The 22,627-nt window shown below is 34.6% G+C and overlaps 1 protein-coding gene across 1 annotated transcript in view; it reads right to left on the bottom strand.

Moving 5' to 3' along the window:
- The window catches only part of CFAP54 (cilia and flagella associated protein 54), a 104,735-nt gene that overhangs the window by 36,593 nt on the left and 45,515 nt on the right, over positions 1 to 22,627 (bottom strand). Inside the window, exons 26-45 of the mRNA XM_042815931.1 lie at positions 21,692 to 21,847; positions 20,547 to 20,669; positions 17,272 to 17,406; positions 16,817 to 16,913; positions 15,361 to 15,450; positions 14,964 to 15,090; positions 13,921 to 14,026; positions 12,854 to 13,002; positions 11,874 to 12,104; positions 11,318 to 11,460; positions 10,661 to 10,836; positions 9,662 to 9,889; positions 9,212 to 9,435; positions 8,978 to 9,113; positions 6,914 to 7,028; positions 5,730 to 5,882; positions 5,020 to 5,214; positions 4,176 to 4,263; positions 3,535 to 3,741; positions 1,894 to 1,960 (exon numbers count right to left, since the gene is read on the bottom strand). Coding sequence (XP_042671865.1) covers positions 1,894 to 1,960; positions 3,535 to 3,741; positions 4,176 to 4,263; positions 5,020 to 5,214; positions 5,730 to 5,882; positions 6,914 to 7,028; positions 8,978 to 9,113; positions 9,212 to 9,435; positions 9,662 to 9,889; positions 10,661 to 10,836; positions 11,318 to 11,460; positions 11,874 to 12,104; positions 12,854 to 13,002; positions 13,921 to 14,026; positions 14,964 to 15,090; positions 15,361 to 15,450; positions 16,817 to 16,913; positions 17,272 to 17,406; positions 20,547 to 20,669; positions 21,692 to 21,847 — 2,946 coding nt within the window. The remainder of the gene's footprint in view (positions 1 to 1,893; positions 1,961 to 3,534; positions 3,742 to 4,175; positions 4,264 to 5,019; positions 5,215 to 5,729; positions 5,883 to 6,913; positions 7,029 to 8,977; positions 9,114 to 9,211; positions 9,436 to 9,661; positions 9,890 to 10,660; positions 10,837 to 11,317; positions 11,461 to 11,873; positions 12,105 to 12,853; positions 13,003 to 13,920; positions 14,027 to 14,963; positions 15,091 to 15,360; positions 15,451 to 16,816; positions 16,914 to 17,271; positions 17,407 to 20,546; positions 20,670 to 21,691; positions 21,848 to 22,627) is intronic.

Raw genomic sequence — 22,627 nt, 5'->3', positions numbered from 1 at the left:
GGATAAGACTCTGATCAGCACACCGAAATAATACAGTGATGCATTCAGACATCTTCACAATCAAGGAAAATACCAAGGAAAAATTCACTGCAATGAGTTTGGAGAAATATTCAACCTGCTTATCAGTACACAGATGTTTCATGCAAATGTCTTCTATCACAAGAAGAAAATATTTTTCTTCCTTTTTTTTTTTCTTCCTTTTTTTTTTTTTTTTTTTCTTAAGCTAAGAGCAGTAGTTTGATTTTACTTACCCTTAAGCACTTGCTCAGTCATTACTTCTGAGACACACCATTTAAGTCCAATTAGAGGCTGGTTAAACCTTGGACATATTGCATTTAGGGTCATTCTGAATAAAATGTATTTCAAATTGTATATAATAGCACATTTCCTCTAAAATATGCCTAAACTAAGTGAACTATGTACTGTTATCTTTCTGAATTAATAAGTACCCTGCAAACTATAAAAATTGTAGGAAGCAGTTTCCATTTTGCCACTACCTCTGTGCCATATAACCTGACCAGAGTGTACTAAAATATTCAGCCTTTATCTAGGTGTAGTGCAGCTTAAGTGATATAACTTAAACATTCATCTCTGTGAAGGCAGGAACATCAACATTGTCTCTGATGTTGGATATTCCTTCCCTATTGTGTTTATCATACCATAGTTAACAAAGACATGCTAGACAGACACACTCAGATCTCAGATATTAAAAAGCCTGAAGTCAATACCAGAGGTGGAATTTAAATAAGGTTTAAAAGATCTTTCCACATCACAGAACAAATTATGGGCTTGAACTTGGCAAAGTTCAGTAACTTGATTGTATTTTTCAAGACTCTCACCCTGCAAGGTGCTCCTATCTCAATTAATATCAGTCTCAACTTTGTCAAGTCACAATTATTTCTACCATTATATAGCTGTAACAAACTGTTAGTACTATTTTTGTCAGGAGGAATCAAAATTGTTCAGCTTTGTACCACCTGCAATTTACAGAGCTAGAAGCTAATCATAATTCTCCTATACATCTGTTTCTTCAACTTGTTCTCCCTTTGCTGAAATTAACAAGGCTTAAGTATGACCTAGGATAGGTCACACAGTCACAATCACAGCTGGCGCAAGATGTTAGAAACTGGCAGCGGTTTGCTTCTGTAGAGGCCAACTGACTTCCTGTTGCTGCACTGAGATGAGTTAGCATTGACCCCAGTGGAGTCAGACTGACAGAATACCTGCAATTATTTTTTTCCAATATCACTTCAATTACTGATGTTTCAAAGCCTCATTTCAGAAGTAAAATGAAACACTTCTATTTCCTCCATAGTTTGTTCCTGAAAGCTTGCAAACTTAATTTTAGTAAGCTTATTTTCTTAGTAAATGAAATTAAATCATTTTGATTACCCACTACTTCTAGAGCAAATTTCTTTTGTATATTAATAATATTAAGAAAAAATACTTTTCAATGCTAAAGAACACACAAAAAAATGTTTTTCTAAAGAGTCTGTTCTCCTGTTTGAAAATGTATGACAATCTGTGAAGACTTTGTTCAATGTACATCATCTCAATGACTGAGTATCCTGTTGATACTATCCACTTCTTGAGCAAAACACTTCAAAAGATATATATTTGACTGCCAAATACTTTAGACATCTTCACTTTTCAATATTTCTTTGTTTCTTGGACAGACCCATGTCTTATTGAAGTGGTAATTTTTAGGCTTTAGAATTGGAATATTTTTAAAAACAGAGAATAAATGTGCATAAATTGTCAGTTACCTCTGATCTCCAGTTTTCTGTTACAATCAGAACGAGAAAAGAAATATTATAATAGAATGTTATTGAGATTTAAATATTAGAAGCAATTTGTCATCTTTGTGAATTCTAACTGAAATTGTATGCTTACCTTAAAGAGTATAGCAGAAAAGTGGCAATATTTAGTTCTTAATCTCACATTTGATGTTGTTATATACCTAAAGTACAACAAATAATAAGAGATATTAATGTGTCCATCAATATAAATTATTTAAACCCTTTTTTTAATGTGGTATAATGATGATACTAACACAATCTAGATGTTTTCCATCTTGGAAAACAGCTGCCTCTTCTGTAAATAGGTGCTCAGCCATGTCATGCAAAGAAAGAATCATCTGACCAAAGGCATACCTAGATAAAAGGAGTTGTGTAGACTCCCTTTGAAGTTATGAAAGAAAAATATGCAATTTAAGAGCAAAATTAATCTCATCTCAAACTAGAAAGATAAAGCATGTTTATAAGGTTTTCTTTCCATAAGGGAAGCCTAGCACACGTGGACTTTCAATGGTGGCTGTTCACCTAGATTAAATGAAACTCACACACTACCTCACCAGTTTTAAACCATCATGGTAGCAGGGTATTGCTGTGATCCACAATATTCAGAATCTTTAATGCAATACTAGAGTCCTCTAATGCGCGTTTTACAGTCATAATAAGTAATTACAGAAAGAGCAACTTAAGGATGGCTAACAGCCCAATGTGTGTCTGAGAAAAGATCTACCTAAAGGAGAAGCTGAGAGGATACTCCATCCAGATCCCTACTAGGATTTGGAATGGATATAGAAGAAGTAGAGTCATAGTATAAAGTGCAGCAAACATGTACCACAATCACCTTAAGAGGTAGCTCAGGATTGGGTCCTGCTGTGTGCCTGTGGCTGCATCACAGCCGAGAATTACAAGAGCACATAGGGGTTTAGAATCCACACAAACTGATTCCTTTTCATAGGAGTGCTAATTCTGTGCTGCACAATGCCATTTCATGCTGAAATACCCATGTTAATGCTTTCAAAAGTACTTTGGTTTACAGATATTTTTCAGTGCTATTACTAGGACCTGCTTGCCAGCTAACACAGTTCACTTAGATAAAGCTCTGCCTTTTCACGGGTGTAACGTTTCTAAGGTCACTTGGAACTGGCTTAGATAGTACTTCTAAGTTTTAGATTTTGTACATTTTATATAATACGTAATATATCGAGGAACAGCTCAGAGTTACATCCATAGTGTTTTACCAGCAGCCAAGCAGCACTGGACTGAAATGTTTATTGATGGCAGACTTTCATACAGTAACTCAAATTTTATTTAGTTGTAATTCACCAGAAAATGAGTACTTTAGGCAGCAAATCTGTCCTTAGGATACATTAATATTTAATACATACAATGACTTGGGGGATGTGATATTTCAATTGAAAATCAATAAGACTGTGAAATCCTTGTGCTTATGACTCTTTATCATTTTGTTTTATTTCCAAGATCTCTCCATATAATATACAGCTGCAATTATGATCAAAGATGAGCACTACAGGAAAGGGAACAAACACTATACTTCAAAAGAGGAACTTGATTCTTGAAATTTTTTTTCTTCTTTTGTTGAGTATTTTTTTTTACAGCAACTCTCTAGTATTTTAATTTAATTTCAAGTTGCCAAATGTCCTGGATGAGCAGTTCTTTTAGAATATGAAAGAAATATATACACCTACATAGATATTTACAAATATAATAATAAAATACTTACTGAGCTATCTTAGCTACTAAAACTGCTGCATGCAAACATCCCCAAATTCCAGCCCGAGATAAAAATTTCTGACTAATATCAGTAGATCTTCCAACCTCAAAGCACTCCATAGCATTTTTTGGAAAGCCTAACTCTTGCCAGGTGTTAAGAATATCAGCAATGTTGAGTGTTTCATCAAGGGCTTGACACCAATGTTTAAAAGCAGCTCTGTAACACACAAAAAAATTTACTCATCATATTGCTGACATTTTCTAAAGCAGAAGATAAGACTAGATTCATATTAGCTCCACTGTCCAAGTTATAACTAATTCTGATTAGGTCAAAAGCAGAAATATAGGTTTGACGGAAAGATACCATTCCTGGCCAACATGTTCATTTGGACATTTACTAAGATTACACTGACACAAGATAAATGTTACCTCCTAAATACACAGCAATGCTTAATCTTACAATTAGCCAGCAAAGAAAGATAAACCATTGCCAGAGAAAAATCTCTCAAAATATAGCTAGTAGCGAGATAGATGAAGGAAGTGATACAGATCTCAAAACAGCACAGGAACTTACAAGACAGTTTGTATGAGTAAGAATGACAATTTAAAAAAAATGAATCTACGCTTCTTTTTAATCCAAGAATTATGTACCTTTTGTTTCCAGCAAAAAAGTGAAGATTTCCAAGTTCGTGTAGAGCCTGAACTTTGAGGTCTCTCTGGTTGTTTATTTCAAGGATTTCTGTTATTCATTATATAATGAAGAAGAAAAAAAAAAAAAAAAAAAAAAAAAATCATCACACCATTAAGACAGCTACTGAATCTTGAACTAATTTTGCATAAAAAGTAGACATGCATTGGCATGCAATTCATTGCATAAATACATTTTAAAGACTTACTAAGCTTGCATATTATGTCTTCAAATGTATAATTTCTTATTTCTACTAAATCTAAAAACTAGATTACTACATATTTACAGATCTGTTTACCTAAACTGTTGTATTTTTTTTCGTTGACTGAGAAAACATTCTCAGTAAATATATAAAAATATATTAGTAAAGCATTATTTAAATATATGTAAATATGAGTAAAGCATTATTAGCAAGTAATATACACACAAACTAACAGGTTCTCATATTCCAATGTAAAGAGCACAAAAGATCTGCTTCCTAGGGAAAAAATATATATACAATGAAATTAAAATTACTTCCTTGAACATGACAGATTTTTAGTTTGGGATCAATCAGTGTGACACCACAGAAGTAATAATTTCTCATAAGAAAAGACACTGTAGAGGTGACGACCAATGAATGCTTTGTTTTAAAGCTAATATACATTTTCAGAATTAAGAGAGAAGCTTTTGTACTTCTGGTGACCATTTTCCACACAGTTATAGCTTTCTGATAGAGGAAACACTGGAATAAACAGACAGTGAGCCCAAATGAGTAGAAAGGTGATAAGTGTTAGCAGTAAACGGAAATTTATAAAAAGCAATTACCAATTGTTTGTTCGTAGGAAGAGACAATTAATGAAAGCTGTGAGTGTGGTATTGGTTTACTCTCAATGCTACTGGAGAAATTAAATTTTTCTTGAGAAGGGTCACTCGGTGTTGGTAGAAACGCCAATTCGGCTCCCACATTAAATTCCAGCCTTCTATTTGGAGAGATTTGACTGATTGTTCTTCCAACATTTTCTAGATCAGGAAAGCAATTTATACGAACAGTTCAGTTAAGTATTGTACTATTTCTAATACCAAAAATATTTCCATGTTGCGTTATTCAAAGAAATACATGATTCCTTTGTGCCTCATTTCAATCTAGTTTCCTATGTTCTGATTCTGTCAGTGTGTCTTCTAATCAAGCTCATTGGTCATAACTCATTGGGGAGCACATCAAAATGAAAATGCAGGGCCACGCAGAGAAAATAAGCTTGATAAGAGCTGCCAGTCAGTCCTCCAATGGAGGTCTGACAACAGAAAGACAAGTTACATATTTGTATGAGAAAAGTTTTTATCATCCAACTGAGAGGCACAAATCATGTCAAATCCAGCTTAATACCTGCATTTAAAGAATTTCATGCATAATATTATGTTAGCTCTGACTCTCAATAATGATTATAATTCATTTTTTAAAGAACTGTCTTCTGCTCTGTAATATATTAACTGCAAACACACTTCACTGCTGAGAAACACTTCAATTAAGTACTCACCTTGTGTGTATGCGAGAAAAAGTGAAAGCAGTTTTCTGCTGTGTCTCAATGTTCTGCTGTGATATTTAGATTTTTTTAGAGTTTCTCTAAAACATTTCAGTGTGTCCTTTACATCAAGAGGTACATTAACTATGGGTTTAATTTGAGTGCCATCTAAAAGAAATTAACAATTACGGAGAATAATTTTGGTATAAATAAACATATATTTTTAGGAAAGCAACCCATACATGCACTTGTATTCCATAAACTAACACCAAAATTATCATAATGTAATTGTCACTTTTGTTTCCTGTTGGATTATGAATTACAACAAAATACTATCAATCAGGAACAACACTTCTGAGCATTTGTGTCCTTTTCAGTGTTAAACTGTCACACGACATCTACATTCCATGAATTCCATGCATCTCAAGCTGATATCTCCTCTTTGCATTCTGATGTCTTTAGTATGGGAGCAAATATTTATTTACAACTGCTGGTCCTGCTTACTACTGTAGCTTCCTGGAACTTTTACATACCAAACCTGTCAGCTGGCATGCTCTTTCCACTGCATGCATAGTATTATCTACTCTGCAGTATTATTCACCATTTAATGACTTTCCTTCACTGAATTGCACACAAAGCCTTGCGTGAAACGTCCTGACATCTCTGTAGTATGAGGAGCTACGTTTTACAAACTTACATTGGTAATTAAAACATTTTAATCCTGACTGGAAATAACATCCTTACATGTAAAAAAGGCATTCCACCACTTCATAATTTATCTCAATTTTTGTGTTGTTTCCACCAGTAACAGTGAACGTTTCACATTAACTTCTGGGTATGTTGCTTGATATTCAACAACACCTTCAGAAAACTGAGCAAAGACCACCAAGCTTACTTAACATCATGTGGCCATCTTGCAGCTGGACAACAAATGCTCTTCTCTGCTTTCAAATGCAGTCTTTGCGTTTCCAACGTATTTGGAAAAGTCTTCACAGCATTATTATCCAATCAAAATATCAACAATAATAATTTAAAGACCATGCTGATCTTATATTCAAAGAAACGTATTATAAGAACAATGGATGGCCTACAGTAAGGAGGAAAATAAAAAAAAAACAATATCCAGTAGTTTAATAAAAAAAAAAAAAAAAAAGCTTTCAGGAGAAAACATAACTCATGACATTGAAATGTGCTCTGACCTGCATAACCATTTTTCAACTCAGGACAGAAAAAGCAGTCGGGAAAGATCAGTACACTAGCAGAATGGGCAACAGGTAGCTGTAGATTCTTCCCTATATAATCTCTGCAACTCATCTGAAAAACAAGTTTACTTTCACAATCACTGAACAATATTTAGTAAAAAAAAAAAAAAAATGTTTCATGTTTATAGTTAAACATCTAAACAGTCATACATCACAAAATCAGAGATGACTAACTTACAGAAATACTAATGACTCATTACTAGCATCCAGGTTAATAAGAGGTAAAATATTCACAATATTTAAATAGTAGATACATCATGTAAGTATAAAATTTTGCATCTCGATTTTATATCTTCAGGGATCAGAGTTGGAAAATGTAAACAATTCATATTAATGAATTAAATTTCATGTAGTGTTTGCCATAATCATAAGCAAGCTATTGATATTCAGCAAACAAATACACTACCTTTCTTAATCTAGACAAATGCATGTTTGCAAATAACCCGGAAGTGTATGTATGCCTGAAGAGCACACTGCCTTTAAAGCACAATGTCATCCCAAGGAAGGATACCCAAAATAACTCTAAGCAAATAACAGGATCTAACCCTGTGAGAAAGGAAGATTTCCATAGAAGTGCATTTAGCTTCTATACTAAATGCTAATCTAGCATTTAGTTGTGTTGATGTAGCCACATCACTTCAGGAAAGAACAAATCAATTCAAAGCTAGTTCCAGTCTCTCTGAATAGCATTGCAAAATGTTGCCATACTCACTTCATTTCTAACTTGATGCTGTCTTTTTTGCACACTCCTTATTTTCTATTAAAGGATATTAGCCTTCATTCTGTAAATTAAGATGTTTTCACAACTATGATTGCTTTTCCACGCTGCTCAGATCACAGTGGTGTACAATCAGAATCATAGAATATCCTCAGCTCCCTTTGCAAGCCCTGAGTGCCTTCTGAATGCCTTGCAGGTATTATGCACAAGTTGTCTCTAGGCAAGGCAGTGGATCCGAAACCCAAAACAAATTCAGAACTATGCCTAGTTGGATTTCCAAATTGCACTTTCCCCTTCTCCTTTGTGTCCTGTGTTTATATTACAGAATCACAGAATTGTAGGGGTTGGAAGGGACCTCCAGAGATCATAGAGTCCAACCCCCTGCCAAAGCAGGTTCCCTACAGCAGGTCACACAGGTAGGCATCCAGGCAGGTCTTGAACATCTCCAGAGAAGGAGACTCCACCACCTCCCTGGGCAGCCTGTTCCAGTGCTCCGTCACCTCACTGTAAAGAAGTTCTCGCGCACATTTGTGCAGAACTTCCTGTGCTGCAGTTTCCGGCTGTTTCCACTTGTCCTGTCTCCACTCACCACTGAAAAGAGTCCAGCCTCGCCATTCTGCCCCCCACACCTATTAGTTAACAGAAATGTATCAAAAATATAAATCATGCAACTTCTTAAAAATAAAGTTTAAAAAAAAAAAAATCCTGATTTCAATAGGTAATTCCAGGAAAAAATGGAAGTAGGGATATCAGTTTAGTAAACATAGCCATGTCTTCTAGTGAAAGGAACATGCTGAGCGGCTGAGTTTTTTGTTTGTTTGTTTTAATAAAGTATTGCATGTTTTCTCTTGGCGTTGTCAATGCTTGAGATAACTTCATGCAATTAATTGAAAAGCAGTCTTCCAATGCAGAAAGAAAGCAATTTCTTTGATTTAATTTTAATTAATCACAAAGATTATGCGACATCCAAATAAATGTTTTTCCAGTTAAAAGAGCAGCATCAAGAACTAACATTAAATTAGATTTAGGCTCATAATATGGAATGAGTATATAATGCATGGAAGAAATGTTCTCTGGGTCTGCAAGTGCAGACCTCTGCTATTGTAGAATCATATCATGAAAGCCCTCTCATGCACTTCAATCCATTACGTTTATTAACTTCTTATTTTAATTTTCTATTTGTGAACATCATGGAAAACCATATTAACCTGACCAGCGACCATATTTTTCTTTATTTAGTTGGCATTAACAGTTAGTACCCAAAAAAGATATCTGCGGTTCACCTTATTTGCATTATCGGACAGATATTTTGTGAAATGAGATTCATGACTATCTGGGCCACTGAATTGCTGTATCCTTTCCAGTAGTTGCCTCTGAGCATACACCAGCAATGGACTCACTTGTTCTGTATATCTCTCACTGAAAGAGAAAGCAAAGCATAGTAATTAATCAAAATAATAATATGTCTAAATGTATAATGCTGCTTTTTAGTTTTTGTCAGAGTTGGTGTAACTTACTGTGTAAATACATTAAACTGTACAGCTATGTGTACCAGTGCTTCCCATTTCTTCATTTGATACAAAAATTCTAATGTTTTAAGAATCAGATTACATATCCATTTCAAGTCAACCACATTCACATCATCCAAGGGAGACTGTGGATGGAAATTCGAACCACCATTCTCATCAGTAATACCTCCTAAGCAACTGGGAATGCAGAAATCTCCTTCAGGCTCCACAATCTACAGCAAAAAAAAAAAAAAAACCAAAAAAAAAACATTATTCTACCTGTTACTGTCAAAACTATTTTTGGGAGAAATCAAATTATAAAGATTAGAAAATACTGTGCTTGTCTGAAAACATTTATCAGAAAATAACTTGGAGATATGAGGGTGTAAAAAAAGAGTAAAAAAAATTGTCTCTACAGAAGGCATGAATATAAAGGGTATATTGTCTTTGTATTTTTACCTTAAGAGAATTGCTTGCTTGTAGTTCAGTTATCATATCAATAATCATGTCTGATGCCAAATAAAATGGCAACCAAACTGTGTTCCTAAGAAACTCCCTGGTAATGGGAAATGCATCCTTGTGGGAATGGGAATGGTTAGCAATTGACTGTGATTCTTGAGTATAGTTCCACAGTTCTCTGCATGCATTTTGAAGCAATGTCCAGTGGCCTCCACGGTGAGCAAGAACCTATGCACATTGTTCAGAATTATACTTTGGAAATACAGAAATGAAAAACTTCATTTTTTCACTGCAGAGCCTAGGCAGGATTAATCTTTCAAAGTTACACTCAACAAATCATCCTTAGTAACAGATTCTTTCTCAAAATTTCAATTTATATAAAGCATTGCAAAAACTTAATTTGGAATTTTTCATGGAAGCGCTAATTAATAATTGTTGCTTCCGGTGTGAGAATAAGAAAAATTAATTCATATCACCTAAAAATATATTTTTTACTTGGTGTCAGGAAGGTTTACGGGAAGACTAGGCAGACTACTTTTCCTTTCAATCACTGGTCTTTCTGCTTATACCAGCAAGACATCCACTATGGCCTATAAAGAGCAAAATATGCCCACAAGTACTTGAGAAAGATTTAACAAACATGAAAGGGAAAGTTACAAAGACTAAAGAAAAATAAAACACATATGTTATTATATATTTGATAGGGATACATTATCATATCATAGAATGGCCTGGGTTGAAAAGGACCACAATGATCATTTAGTTTCAACCCCCCTGCTATGTGCGGGGTCACCAACCACCAGACCAGGCTGCCCAGAGCAACATCCAGCCTGGCCTGACATTTGATACACTGTACTTTGATTTCTCATCTTCAGCAAGATGTCATCTTCAAAAAAGTTTTCTGAAGTGTCTTAGGACGTTTTACATGTAAAAAGTAGTAAGTTTTGTTATGCAGTGTTTAGTAAAAAGTAAAATTTTTAGTAAGAAAATATATCTTACTGCTGCTCTTCTTAAATGTAGAAAGATTTTTGTAAAATGGTCCAATAAAATGGTATCTGATGGAAACTGCTTGCGTTCTTTGGGAGAAAGTGAGATGGATATTTGCATATCATTTGTCATTTGAGTTCGAGGTGCATCTCTTCCCCACAATTTAGTGTTGCGCTCAGAAGATCCATCTGAAGACAGAAAGTTCACTGGTTAATAATGAGTTAAAGTTCTCAAAAACATAAGAAAAAAATATATTATCAGACAGCTAGGATTTTTGTGCCAGCTAAATGCTTCAGTATTAGGAAATGCCAAAGTTAGGGTTATCATACTTATAAGGTTATGATATTTAAAATATAAGATGCTTTTACTTAAGAAAAGGAAGAAGCAGAAAGCACGGTAATGTGTACCAACTAGTTTTCAGCCTCAAAGCCAAAGCATGACTAGTCCTAGAAGTTACCAAATTTAAGGAAGAAATCATTTGGCAAAATCATAAAAATCTTTCTTGAAGAAACTGAAGTCTCTTAAAAGGAAAAGTTATGAAGAAGGTTTTGGGTTTTTTTTGTTTTTGTTTTTTTTTGGTTTTTTTTTTAAAAAAAAAACTGTGATATGTGTAGAATTGTTTCATTATTTTATTCTTTACCAACTATCATTATCATTAAAAGTTCTTACATGTTTGTTTTTTGGTCAGCTCTGAAGGTGATTTCTCAAGAGGAAGAGGATTTGATGTTCTTCTGTTACTCTCCGGAGCTTCTCTCACCACTACAGTTCCAGAATTATTTAATGAGAATATCTCAGGATCCAGAATACTGTAACTGCAGAGTGGAAGAAAAGAGAATCAAAACTAATAATACAGAAGAATTTTTATATGAACACACACAAAATTCAGTTTCTCAAAAGCGAGTTTTCATTGTTTTTTAGCTGCTTTAGCAACCAGATGAACAACAGATGAAAGATACAAACAACCAAAAAACACTGCAGAATATTACATTCCAGAACTTTCAGGAGACATAAAACCTGACCAGTCAAGTAAGCAATCAAAAATGTTCATGCCACCTGTCACACATATGTCAAAATGTGTTAAACTGTAAATTCATTTCTATGTGGAAGATGAACTGTGTATAAGGCAAGCTGACTGATGATAGTGTTATTCAAATCTATTTATATTAATGGCAATAGTACAGTAATCAACATTAATAGCAAACACTGATAAGTCATGAAGATATACCTGTCTTGACGACATGAACCATAAATTCCAATGTTATATTGTTCTTCTAGCTTCTTTTTAAATAAGTTGTAGTGTGCAATTGCCAGATAAATATTCATCTGGGACCTCCAGGGCATCTCTTCAAGACATATCTGATGAAACTTCTTTTGGTTTAAGTAACTACTCACAATTGGTTTCAGCAGTACCACTAAGGTGTTGTGAGCTACTTTTTGTAATTCTTCTGTAAGATTCCTACAATAAATTTTAAAAAGCAGTAGCAAAAAAAATGAAACTATGTTTTCTCAAAGATCTAGAATCCTGAAGAATGATGAAATCATTCAAAAACACAGAAATGTCCCATTACATATCCAGACTTGTATTTAACTCAGAAAGCACATTTCTAGCAAAATGATTTTTGCTTCAGTCAAGAAAATCAATTCTGCTTTTCATCTTAAGGGTGCTTAACACACTCTAAATCCTACATTCTATGAACTTCAGTAAGATATTTATTTTAGTACTTAAAAGTAAGTTTAGCTCTATGTCTGAAGTTACTTATAGTTCAATCATTCAAACAGATTATTATACAAAATGCAGTGTGCACTTCACACAGTCTGCTCAGGAGATGAAGGATCTACTATTTTACTGTAAATTTGGATCATTCTTTTTATTGCTTTGTTTTAGCAGCTAACCACCCTCAATTTGAAGAAAGCATTCCATTTCAGATATGGATGCTTGGATTTAATTTCCAGCCACAGATTTTTTTGGTTGTTGTTTCTCTGCCAGACCAATTCTGCATGACCTGATATTTTCTCTTTATGAAGATGCATAATGACACTGTAGTCAGATCACATCTCAATTTTTTTCTTTTTGATAAACTATAAACAGATCTCTTTAACATTCTAAAATAATTTTCTACCTTGTGTTGGTTTTTTTTTGTTGTGGGGTTTTTTTGTTTGTTCTCTTTTTCCTGTAAATTAACCTGACAGTTTATATTTATTTACCTTTGTGCTTCTGGAGATTTCATTATGTTTGGATGTTTTGCAAAATACTGTCTAAGAGTCTGCCTCTTTCTAGTAGCACTCGGGGTTTCTTTTCTTTGTTTCTTCAAAGCTGATGCTTCCTTCTTCTTTAAAGGTGAGGTCTCCATACCCTTTGGAAAAAAAATCCCATGACAATCTTAAATAAAATTCAAATATTTATTTATATCTATATTATCAATTACTTGAGGCACACAGCAGTTTGGCTTATGCAGTAATGTAACAGAACTGAAAATAAATTCTCAAATTGCTTTTCAAAATATGGCAGGTAAAGGAATTTTCTGTAAGGGATGTATCAAATACTGATGCTAAGATCCAGACAGGTATACAAATTTTCTTCCATATGCCATTGTTTTTTATCTCAAAAATAATGGGTTTTTTTGTTGTTCTTGTTGTCTTTTTTTTTTTTACTATTATAAATACTAAATAGTAAAAATCTGTAATGCAAAAACAGAAGACTTTCCCTCATCTATCTGAGATGCTAGCAGCATTACAGCTTCACAAGAAGGTTATGAGGGGAAAACCTCTTCCTCAAAAATAATACAAATCCATTAGGATTTGTCTTAACTTGGAATAAAAGCAAAAAAATGTCTTTTAAAAGAATTCTAAACAAAACACCAGTGAATGTCTGCAGAGGGAGTTAGTAATGAACAACTACTCATAAAATGTACAACATACTGCACACACACACAAAAAAAAGCCAAAGCTGATCTCTCTTTCCTAATGTGATGGTACCCAAGTCATTTCATATTAACTTGTTTTTCTAAAATGGGAAAATTAAAGCTTTCATTGATTTTGGAATTCAACACTCTGACTGAAACGCCCCACAACAGTTGGTCTTTCAGAGAAATCTAATGTAAACATTTGTTCCTGCGCAGAGGTTTACTGAGGGCTAGAGTTTATATCTCAAGTCTTAGCAATTACACATCTCCATCTGTAGTTTTTATAAGACAGCTTTTAGAACAATACTTTGTGTTTATAGCATTGCTGCCAAGTAAAGACAAACATGACTCTTAAGAAGTAAAACTCACTTTCTCCTTAATTCCTACAGTGTACTTCTTGGTGCCCTCAGCGTCACCGGGAGAGCTTGTTTTACATCTTGGAGTTTCGTCAATACAGAGAATGTGGTTGTTCCTCCTGACAAATAATAATGATAAAATTATCATCATCATGTTAAACTCCTTTGATATTTAAAGGGTTATCTTTGGGAACAGGTAAGGCACATGCAATTCATATTTCACTAGAGTTTGTAAATTCATCAGCTTTCCTTTACTCCCATTCAGAAAGAGAAAGTGCTCACCATCAAAATTCTGATGAAATCTGAATTGGTAACATCTCACTCCTAACATGTAGCTATGGGAGACTGATGAGAAATTCCTTATATCCAATCCCCCAATCATTTTTTTGTTTGTTTGTTGGTTTGGTTTTTGTAATGGAAATTCCTGTTGCCTACAATATGTGAGAAGATCTAGAAGTAACACTTCCTACTTTATTAACTTGGCCCACAGTGTCAGAGATGGTGGTGGTATGGCAGCAGAGACTGAACCTTCCCACCAATATTCCATGAAATTTTGTTGCTGTGCAACAGATGGCAGCAGAGAGACAGTGTGACAGGGTGGTGTCTGAAATGGAAGTGTGTATGAAGGAAAGCTGTGTCATTGAATTCCTACATGCAGAAAAACTGGCACCCACTGATATTCACTGATGCTTGCTGAATGTTTATGAAGCAAATACTGGATGTAAGCACACAAAAAGTTGTATTGAATGGGCAACATTTTTGCAGCAACAATGCCATGAAGTAGTAGTTATAAACAGCGGGTCACCTCCACCAGATTTTTATGACTGTGGCATGCAGACTCTTGTTCATTGCTGGAGAAAATGCATAGCTAATAGTGGTGGCTATGTTGAAAAGGAGTGTTTCGTACCAAGAATTTGTCCTATCAAATATTGATATTCTGCTCTTTGTGTCTGTTGTCACTTCCATTTACAGAGTGACCTACATACAATTCGCATTTTCTGTTGTAACTGTAACATGGATGAAACTAAGTAATAATTTAACCATAACAGGACCTACCTTTTCAAGTAAGTTTGCACATTTTCTGCCCATTCCAGAACACTGTGGAATTTCTCTTCATTCAGGATTTTGTGCAAAACTTGAATAAAGAACTCAAGAAAACGTGATTTCTTTCTGAATTTCATCACTGCAATACAGTAATAAAGAAATTTTAACTATGTTTAAGTATTTTAGCTTTTTAGTATTTAGTATTTAAGTTTTAAGTATTCCTCACATTTCTAAATGTGACCACATTAAAGATTTTTAAGCTATGTTTTAATTTGTTCTAAATATATGAAAATAAAAAGATGAAAAGGTTTCTAAGAGTTTATTCCAAGCAGTAAAAAGATTGTTTTCTTGGAAACTATCTAGAGAAAGCAAGCCTTTACAACTACAATAGATGCCAATTTTATCCTACCTTCTCGATAAGCAGTGTTTGATGTCCAACATGAAATTATGGGGTAGAGGAACAAAGGATCTTCCTGTCCTGCAAGCTCTGATCCACGAGCTACAGCAATAAACAAACAAAACCCTTTCTGACAAATAGTAACAGCGTTCAACAGAAATTGTACATGGAATCATAACTGAAGCAAAATCCTTCTTTGGCATACTTCGCTTTTAAATGTCCCTGTCATCTAGAGAGAAATTTGCTCTCCTCTTCTAACACAAGCATCTGTGCTGCTTGGGCATTAAGAGCTTATGGATGAGACTGATGAACTTCCAGCTACTATGCTAATGAGTAAGTGTCTGGAGTTCACCACATGTCTTACAAAGTTCCACGTATATCATTTATGAAGGAGATCATGTGTGCAGTAAGGAAATGTCCAGACTTTATTTTTAAAGATGTCCAGAATGAACTTAACACATGATGCTATTAGTGACTAGCACACGTATGCAAATGTTTGCAAGTTCCATGGTTGAAAAAGATGAATGCAGCTAGTCCCTGAAAAAAGTAAGATTAAAAATGAACTCTGGAACAACCATTTGAGGTAGTGGATCAATAACTGCATCCTCCAGTGGCGACAGTCTGTTGTATGTAAATAGTGTGAAATCAAATACAACAGACAAAAAGATAAGCAGATTTTTAATTATTTTTAGATCAAGCCACAACCTATGTTAGTATTTTCTCCTATTTGACAAGTTCAACAAGATAGTATTTGAAACAAGCATTTTAACAAAGTAAAGTAATTCCCAAAAAATGTTAAATAGGAAAACATCTGAAATTTCAAACTGTAAAATTGCAATGTGTATGAAACATTTTGTTTTCCTCCATCTCCTACAAAAGATGCAGATTCAGCTGTTTTTCATCTTTCTCTTAGGTTATCATCAATGCAATAGTAAGTATTGATTCACTTTAAGGATACCCCACAGGAAGGCTTTTGCCAATATTTCTTTTCAACAGCATGCCCTACAACAAGCATGCTCTTTTTTCTAAATCACGTGTACGTATTTGTAAGGATGGCTGTAAGCTTTGTTATTTGTTATGCATAGTCTCACCAGAAGGTTCTCGTATCGATTGGTATAAAATTATCCTATTTTAGTAACAGACCAGACTTCAGCAGTCAAGTATTTGTCAGTTAATGACAACTCATTCTTCTCTAACTGATAAACCCATTAGTTTAACTTTCTATTAAGTAAGAATGGAAAATCATTTTATTAACTAATCAATGCAATTTTCAGTTAACTTATAGAATTCATTCATCCTGTGACTTGTCCTGCAGGAATGCAGGCATCATTGTCAGCAGCAAAAACAGAAGGATCAGAGGAACAGCAGTTTTGCATCATGGTTTTTATTCTGTTCTTTACAGAAGTGCTTCCTCTTCCAGGACTTATGCATGTATACACAGAGAAGGTGGATGACAAATTGCACCCACCTGGTTGTGTCAGTCTTAGGAGATTTGATTCAAGAGCACTTAGATTTTCTGTTGCTTTTTCCATTGCAGCTAAATGGGATGTTTTTGCAGAAGTCTTCTGAAATATCAAATAATCAGCTTTTTTAAAAAAATAGCTTTTACCTAACTGAAAAGAGCACAAAGTGGAATTTGGATTCTATTCCAAATCTTCTAATTCTTTATCTTATACCTTAATATTGCTAACTCCTCTCCAGTTGAACTAAATGAGTCCCTGTACCTACTGCAGTCTGCAACTGGTCCTAACAGATGGCTACAAAAAGAAGTTTTCAGCTGTCTGTACTCTTGGGAACTCCTACTCTACAACAAAACTCCTATTCCATACAATCTAAACAGAAAGTTAATAAATATGGTCTTTAAAATAAAAAAATAGCACATTGAGATAAAAGAAAAAAAAAAATGAATATCAGAGTAGTTACCTTAATTTTATGTGTTTCTTCACTTTCTGTAGCTCCTGACTGGCCAGGTGAGGTTCTTTGTGAGGAATCCAACAATTTTTTCCCATAGTTAATAATAATCACTGCTAGTTCATATTCCTTCAATGAACGTAGAACCTATAAGGGAATCATCAGTTACATTTTTTTTTGCTTCGCATCACACATGTTTAATTATTATCTACTTACAGTTGACAAAACATATGAATATTATAAATAGACATTAATTACTTAATACTTAGGTTTCCTTTAAGAAAACAACAGAACTATAAACCTGTAAAATATTTGGAATAACAGATAAACTGTCTATGCGTTCTACTTCTGCTTACCCGTAGACTGTTCCTCAAAGAATAGAAATACTTAACAAGAAGTATCTATAGCAGTGCTTGACATTCTCCCTGTACTCCGGCAGTACTGCTATCAAAGAATATAAAAGGTACATTTTCCTCATTTATCTCTCTGGTATCAAGTGCACACTTGAACAACTCAACTGTACCAGTAAAACTTATTTAATAAAATGGAGTGGTGAAATTTATTTTGAAAAATATGAAGTTTGTAACTGAACATTATGGGTTATGTTTTTTAGGTGTTTTCATCTCCCTCAGTTAGAGTTTTAAAGGTCAAGTAATTCTACTATATGCACTGTAATTTCAAATTAAGATGTTTGGCTTTGGAATAGAAAATAATTGTACACAGCCTGACTGAAACTCAACAGAAAACTTTCTAAAATGGATTAATTAGAAATTTTTGCAATTAAATTGTTCTGTTTGCTGATCTGCATGCTATTCTGTCTCAATGCTGTCTCTAAGGAAAAAAAATCTGCTGTACCAACAGACAGTCATTTTATTTGGAAATCCAACTACAAACAAGCACTATATTAAGATTCCAATAAAAAGAATCATCTTATATTGAAGGAATCAAAGTAACTAGTCTTGTAAAATATGTTGACCCTGGTAGGAAAAAAAAGAAAAAAAAAATCTTTGGGGACCGATAATAGATGTATAGAAAAAGTCACAAGGAAACATCTATATATCATATTATTGTTTCAGCTGTCTTAAAGATGGGAGTTATTTACGAATATAAGTATTGTACTTGTTGAGAACAGATTTTAATGTAGAAGTCTTAGCAGAAGCATCCTCACTGGTAGAACACTTACCAGTCATGGAATATTGTCTTCATTAAATCAGGATATTCAGGACATTTCAATAATATATATTTTTTCAACATATTAACTGAAGTCTAGCCAGAATACTATACATACACTGAAACAAGAGACAATGGGGCTTTGAAGTGCCTGAAAAGTTATTGAAAGCAGGGAGAGATATTGGATGCCTTATGGGTCAGACTTTTTTGATCCTGAAACCAGCTTTGCCTTGCTGCTTGAGTCACTTTAGCTTTATCTATTTGATATTTTGAATCGGCATTCAGGATTAAAGACACAAAAGAGAATCAATGACATTGGATATGTCATATCCACTCTCAAACAGATAATAATGAGTTCGTCAGTTAGTTCAGCTCCAAAGAGATCTAGATAAGGAATTTTACGGCATGAAAGTTATTTTGCAAACTGAGATACAAGGTGATATTTAAGAACATGCTTCCTCAAACAAGTGCTTTCTCAGATTTCAACCATCTGTTGTGAATGTCTCATTGATAACCTCCAAAAAATCATCATATGACACCAAACACTATTTTCTTGGAATTATTGATTCTACCTCTTAATGAATCTGGGCTCACTTTTGCAACAGCATGTCCTCCATTTGATAAGCTCCTAAATGCTGACAAGTCAGGGGTTCTATGATGAACAACCTTTTAGTACTACGTTTGGAGATGAGTATGTAAATATTTCATAGTAGTTGCTTCTTTAGTCGTGATGCCACAGCAGTGAGTCAGATACAACAGAATTACATTTCCTAGTGCCACAAATCCATACTTCCAAAACTGTGACATTGAGTGGACAGCTCTGAGGTTACAGACAATCCTCTCCCAAAGCCCTTTCCCCATGGGCCTAAGATCTTCCTTTCAGCACAGGCCTGAGAGTACACTCCCTACCTGAGCTACACTATTGGAGTCCCAGTCACTAGCATACTCAAAATTCATGCCTGTGCTTGGCCATGGATCCACTGACCTGGACAGTTGACCCATGACCTAACTCCTCAACTTGATTCCAGACTGCTCCCATCATGGCAGACCCACCTGCTGGGCTGTGCCTGACCCCCCGCTACCTTCATGAGACCTGACTTTCCAACTTGACCTGCTTGCCACCACAAGCCTTCCCAATGACTTGTACCCCAGACTGAACCTGACCACCACCTCTGGCCTGCCCCTCTCCTTGACTGGGGCAGTGGGCTTGGCTGGCGAAGGGTTGCCCTGCTGGCTTTCAGCTAACTTCTCAGCCTTCTTTGTGCCCTAACACTGCTCTCACAGCCGTGAAGCAATTAATTAATGTCAAGAAAACTGTATTAATTTTAGGACTTCATACATTCTTTAAATGTATAAATTTATTTTTCAAGGTGAGTACAGAGATCCTGCTCTAATAACAACTCATGTGAGGGCTCCCAAAAGCAGGGGAATCCTTCAAAGCAGCAGCCACAGTTCTGCCTCAGCATAACTTGCTGCTGAGGTGCACTCGGAAACAAAGGAAATCTATCTTGTTCAAAGTCATACATTCACCACAGCAGGTACTTTGACTCTAACATGGTTGTGATTAAAATATCCTACAAGTACCATGTTTCTCCTAATCTCACAAAACTTACTGTCAGAATTATAAATGTCATCTACAGATATGTATTATATTTAAAAATCAACATGTTTATGTTGCTATCAACACACGGAATGAAATAAGAAAATCTCTCATATCTAATTAGGAAATAAGATACGTATGTTAACCAAATTAAAACTAAAAATATGACCTCTTTGCAGTAAATACATTTTTAAATTCATATATATTTGCCTTGCTGAAAATAATACTACGTTAAATGTAAGCTCACATGATCACATGAAATACAGATTTCATGTCAAGGACTAATAATTACTTTTTATTTTGTGGAGAAATAACATTATTTTATTTAAAATTCTAAATGTCATTATTATATAAAATGCACTAATATGAAGGTGAGAATAAATATTTCCATACTATTAAATACTGCCAATTCTCTAAGACATCACACTGAAATATCTGAAGATATCACAGCTTTTTTTTTTTCCTGTATGAGAGAAGCTGTATCTTAAAGTTGTAAACACAATAATTTATACCATACCTTTGCTGTATAAAATGAAGTGCAAGCTATCATATGCTGAATACTCTCATAACAGTCTGCCTGTCTCCTTTGCAAAGTAGCACTTGGAATTTCTTGAAGGACGGCCAAGCACTTAATGAGAATCTGTAAATACAAGGGTTAAAAAAAAGTTATGAATCTGCAACATAATTCCAAGTTTGTACTGTTCCAAGTTGTCTGTTCAGTGTACTGCATTTGATAGTAAACTTTAAAAATACTTTAAAATCTAGCAGCTATGATGAAATGCTTGCTCTACAAAAACTAATAATAAAATTTCCATTGAATTTAATAGTGTCAAAATTTCATCCACAGCCCTTTGATATAAATGACAAGTTCACACAATATCTTAGATATTAAATTATAGATACATGATGGATATTTTTGCTGATTTAATTAACATGAAATCAAAGAATGTTTAATTCAGTGAGATGATGTACTCCTAGTAGAGGACTGCTTAAAAATATATTGAGCTGATCAGACTTTTAAAGAAAGAAAAATCTTTTCAGTATGTTCTAAAAATGAACATAAATGTTGCAAGATTCTACTGTATCCTTGTCAAAACTAAAAAGCCTGGTGTTTTAGAAATGACAGAAAAGCATTCAGGTACACTGTTTTCAAGGAGAAGAGATTTGCTTCCGGAAGGGGACTTAAAACTATAGACTGTATTATCAAAACATTGAACAGCCTTCTTTTTGGAAGGACAAAATTGTACATAAACCAAACATTTGAGAGAGAGAGAGAGAGAGAGAGAGAGAGAGAGAGAGAGAGAGAGAGAGAAAATGCTGCTTTTCTTTCCTCAAAATTGTTATTTGCAAATGGCATACGAGTAGAAGTTGTAGCACATTCTAGCTTAAAAATACCAATGAATCATCCTGAAGAAATAATCAATATTCTGCATTTACTTTAGCATATCAGAGCAGAACCTATGCAGCTCACATTGAACATATGCACTAAGAACACATAAAACCAATAAAGGCTTTTGTTTCAGCAGCTTCTCTAGAAGTAGAAGCTTAGATATTTTGCTGTCTTACCATACACTCCATTTTAAGTTTAGATTGAATCATTATTTAAGTTTAAATTGAATCACGGGAATTGGGTGTAAGAAGCTCTGTCTTAAATGCTCTCACCTGAACTACGGGCACTGCAGAAATCTTGTGATAAATAATTGGAGCAAGGAGACCATAGCATTGTACAACAGACTGCAGTGCATAACTTGCATCATTCAAGAAATTACTAAGTTCAATTGCCACAGTCATTCTCTCACATTCTGCTAACCTAGCAACCTGTAGGTGAAAAAAAAAAAATATAAAATTGATTCAAATATAAATACCATTGATTAAAATCATTTAAAGTCATTTCAGAGAGTGAAAGAAGACAGATGTTGGACTAGATGTCAGGAAGAAATTCTTTACTGTGAGGGTAGAGAGACACTAGAACAGGTTGCCCAGTGCAGTTGGGCTTCCCCTCCCTGGAAGCATTCAAGGCCAGTTGGGATGGGACTCTGAGCAACCTGGTCTAGAGGAAAGTGTCCCTGCCTATAACAGAAGGTTGGAACTAGAGATCTTAATGGTCCCTTCCAACACAAAACATTCCATGATTCTATGATTATTACAATTTAAGAAGCAGAGTAAGCAGCAAGAAAGATAAAGGTTTAAAAATCATGCAATCATAGAATTACTAAGATTAAAAAAGGCCAAAGGCCTCAAAGATCATCTAGTTCAGTTGTCCACCTACCGCCAATATGTCCACTAAATTGTGTCCCTAAGCACTACACCTTCCCTTTCAGTAAACACCTCCAGGGAAAGTGACTTCATCACCCCTGTGGGCAACCTGTTCCAATGCATTACCTCTCTTACGAAGAAGAAATTTCCACCCAAACCTCTCCTGGTGCAACTTCAAGCCATTCCTTCTTGCCCTGTCACTGTTACGTGGGAGAGGAGGTGATCTCCACCAATGAATTTTCAGTTAGAAGTATATGAACAAAAGCAACTGTATTAGTAATTCTAAAAGAAACCACTTGTCTTGAATTAATTTTGCCCTCGGAATTTATCAATATAATGCCT

This window comes from Centrocercus urophasianus, unplaced genomic scaffold (genome assembly GCF_019232065.1).
Source record: "Centrocercus urophasianus isolate 14NV4802_14NV808 unplaced genomic scaffold, USGS_Curo_1.0 seq_15, whole genome shotgun sequence".
Taxonomy (NCBI): Eukaryota; Metazoa; Chordata; class Aves; order Galliformes; family Phasianidae; genus Centrocercus; species Centrocercus urophasianus.
Note: the sequence above shows the minus strand (reverse complement) of the source record. Positions and strands in the feature narration are given on the sequence as shown.